We start from the raw sequence: 1,006 nt of genomic DNA, 5'->3' as shown, positions 1-1,006 counted from the left end.
TTGTTATCAAGTTCAACTTTATATGTGTTTCCTTCCACACATGATGATATAGACAAATTTGCAGGATCATAACTATCATAATTTTGTACATATTTTGTGCATATGTCATTTTTTATTAGTTCACATAATTTTTTAAACGTAAAATATAATGGAACACATTCTTTAATATTGTCACAATATTTATATGGTTTTGTCTCCTTTATTTCTGTCTTCTTTGTTTCCATTTCATTTTTAAATGTTTCAAAATTTTCAAGGTAATCAAGTAATTTTTTGATATATTTGAATAATTCTGTTTTAAAATGTTCGGATTCGGGATTACATATTTTACCATTTTTATTAGATTCTCCGTTTCTGTCAATATCATTCCACTGTTTTTGAATTTTTTCAAAAAAATGATATATATATTTTTTTGTCTTATGATCACCAAACTGTGTAGTTACTTCATTATATAACCAGTAATTCAAATCATAACAATGCTTATGGAAAAATAATGGATGATCCTTATGATCATTTTCTAAATAGTATATATTTTTTCAAGTTTCGTGCAAATATCTTTAATTTTTTCTTTTTCAGCTGAATCTGTTGTGATATTTTCACAAACAATAGAATACTTACTTTCCGTGTGTATACCAGTCAACGCTTTAATAAAATTTGCTGAAGGTAATTCATGTAAATCAGATTTTGTCATGTTGAACATATACAAAACTAATTAATATTGTGCTGTTTTTTTTAGGTAACAATGTCATCTATTATGTAATGATCTTTTAAATGTGCATAAAAAGGAAGATGAATTATTTATTTAAAAGAAAAGAAATAATATGTATTATTTATCAATAGACAAAATTTTCTTTAAATTTGTATATGTGTGTATTAGATTAAAAAGTAAAATTTTCAAGTTGTTTAGTATTTACATTTGACAAAAAAAAAATTAATCCAATTATCAGTTCTGTGTATTCTAATATTAATTTTGTAATAAACACAAATCGTTCGTAGGGATAATCATATG

At 23.6% G+C, this 1,006-nt stretch overlaps 1 protein-coding gene across 1 annotated transcript; it reads right to left on the bottom strand.

Annotated features, from left to right (window-relative positions):
- Nucleotides 1-73: 73 nt before the first annotated feature.
- Nucleotides 74-688, bottom strand: PCYB_008280 (CYIR protein; the record flags this gene model as incomplete). Its single annotated transcript, XM_004228249.1, has 2 exons — nucleotides 74-514; nucleotides 616-688. Coding segments are annotated over 2 exons (514 nt in total), but the record flags the coding sequence as incomplete, so codon positions are not given.
- Between the last annotated feature and the right edge of the window lie 318 nt (nucleotides 689-1,006).

The sequence above is a fragment of the Plasmodium cynomolgi genome, assembly GCF_000321355.1.
Source record: "Plasmodium cynomolgi strain B DNA, scaffold: 1636, whole genome shotgun sequence".
Lineage (NCBI taxonomy): Eukaryota > Apicomplexa > Aconoidasida > Haemosporida > Plasmodiidae > Plasmodium > Plasmodium cynomolgi.
This window is presented reverse-complemented; position numbering and strand designations above follow the sequence as displayed.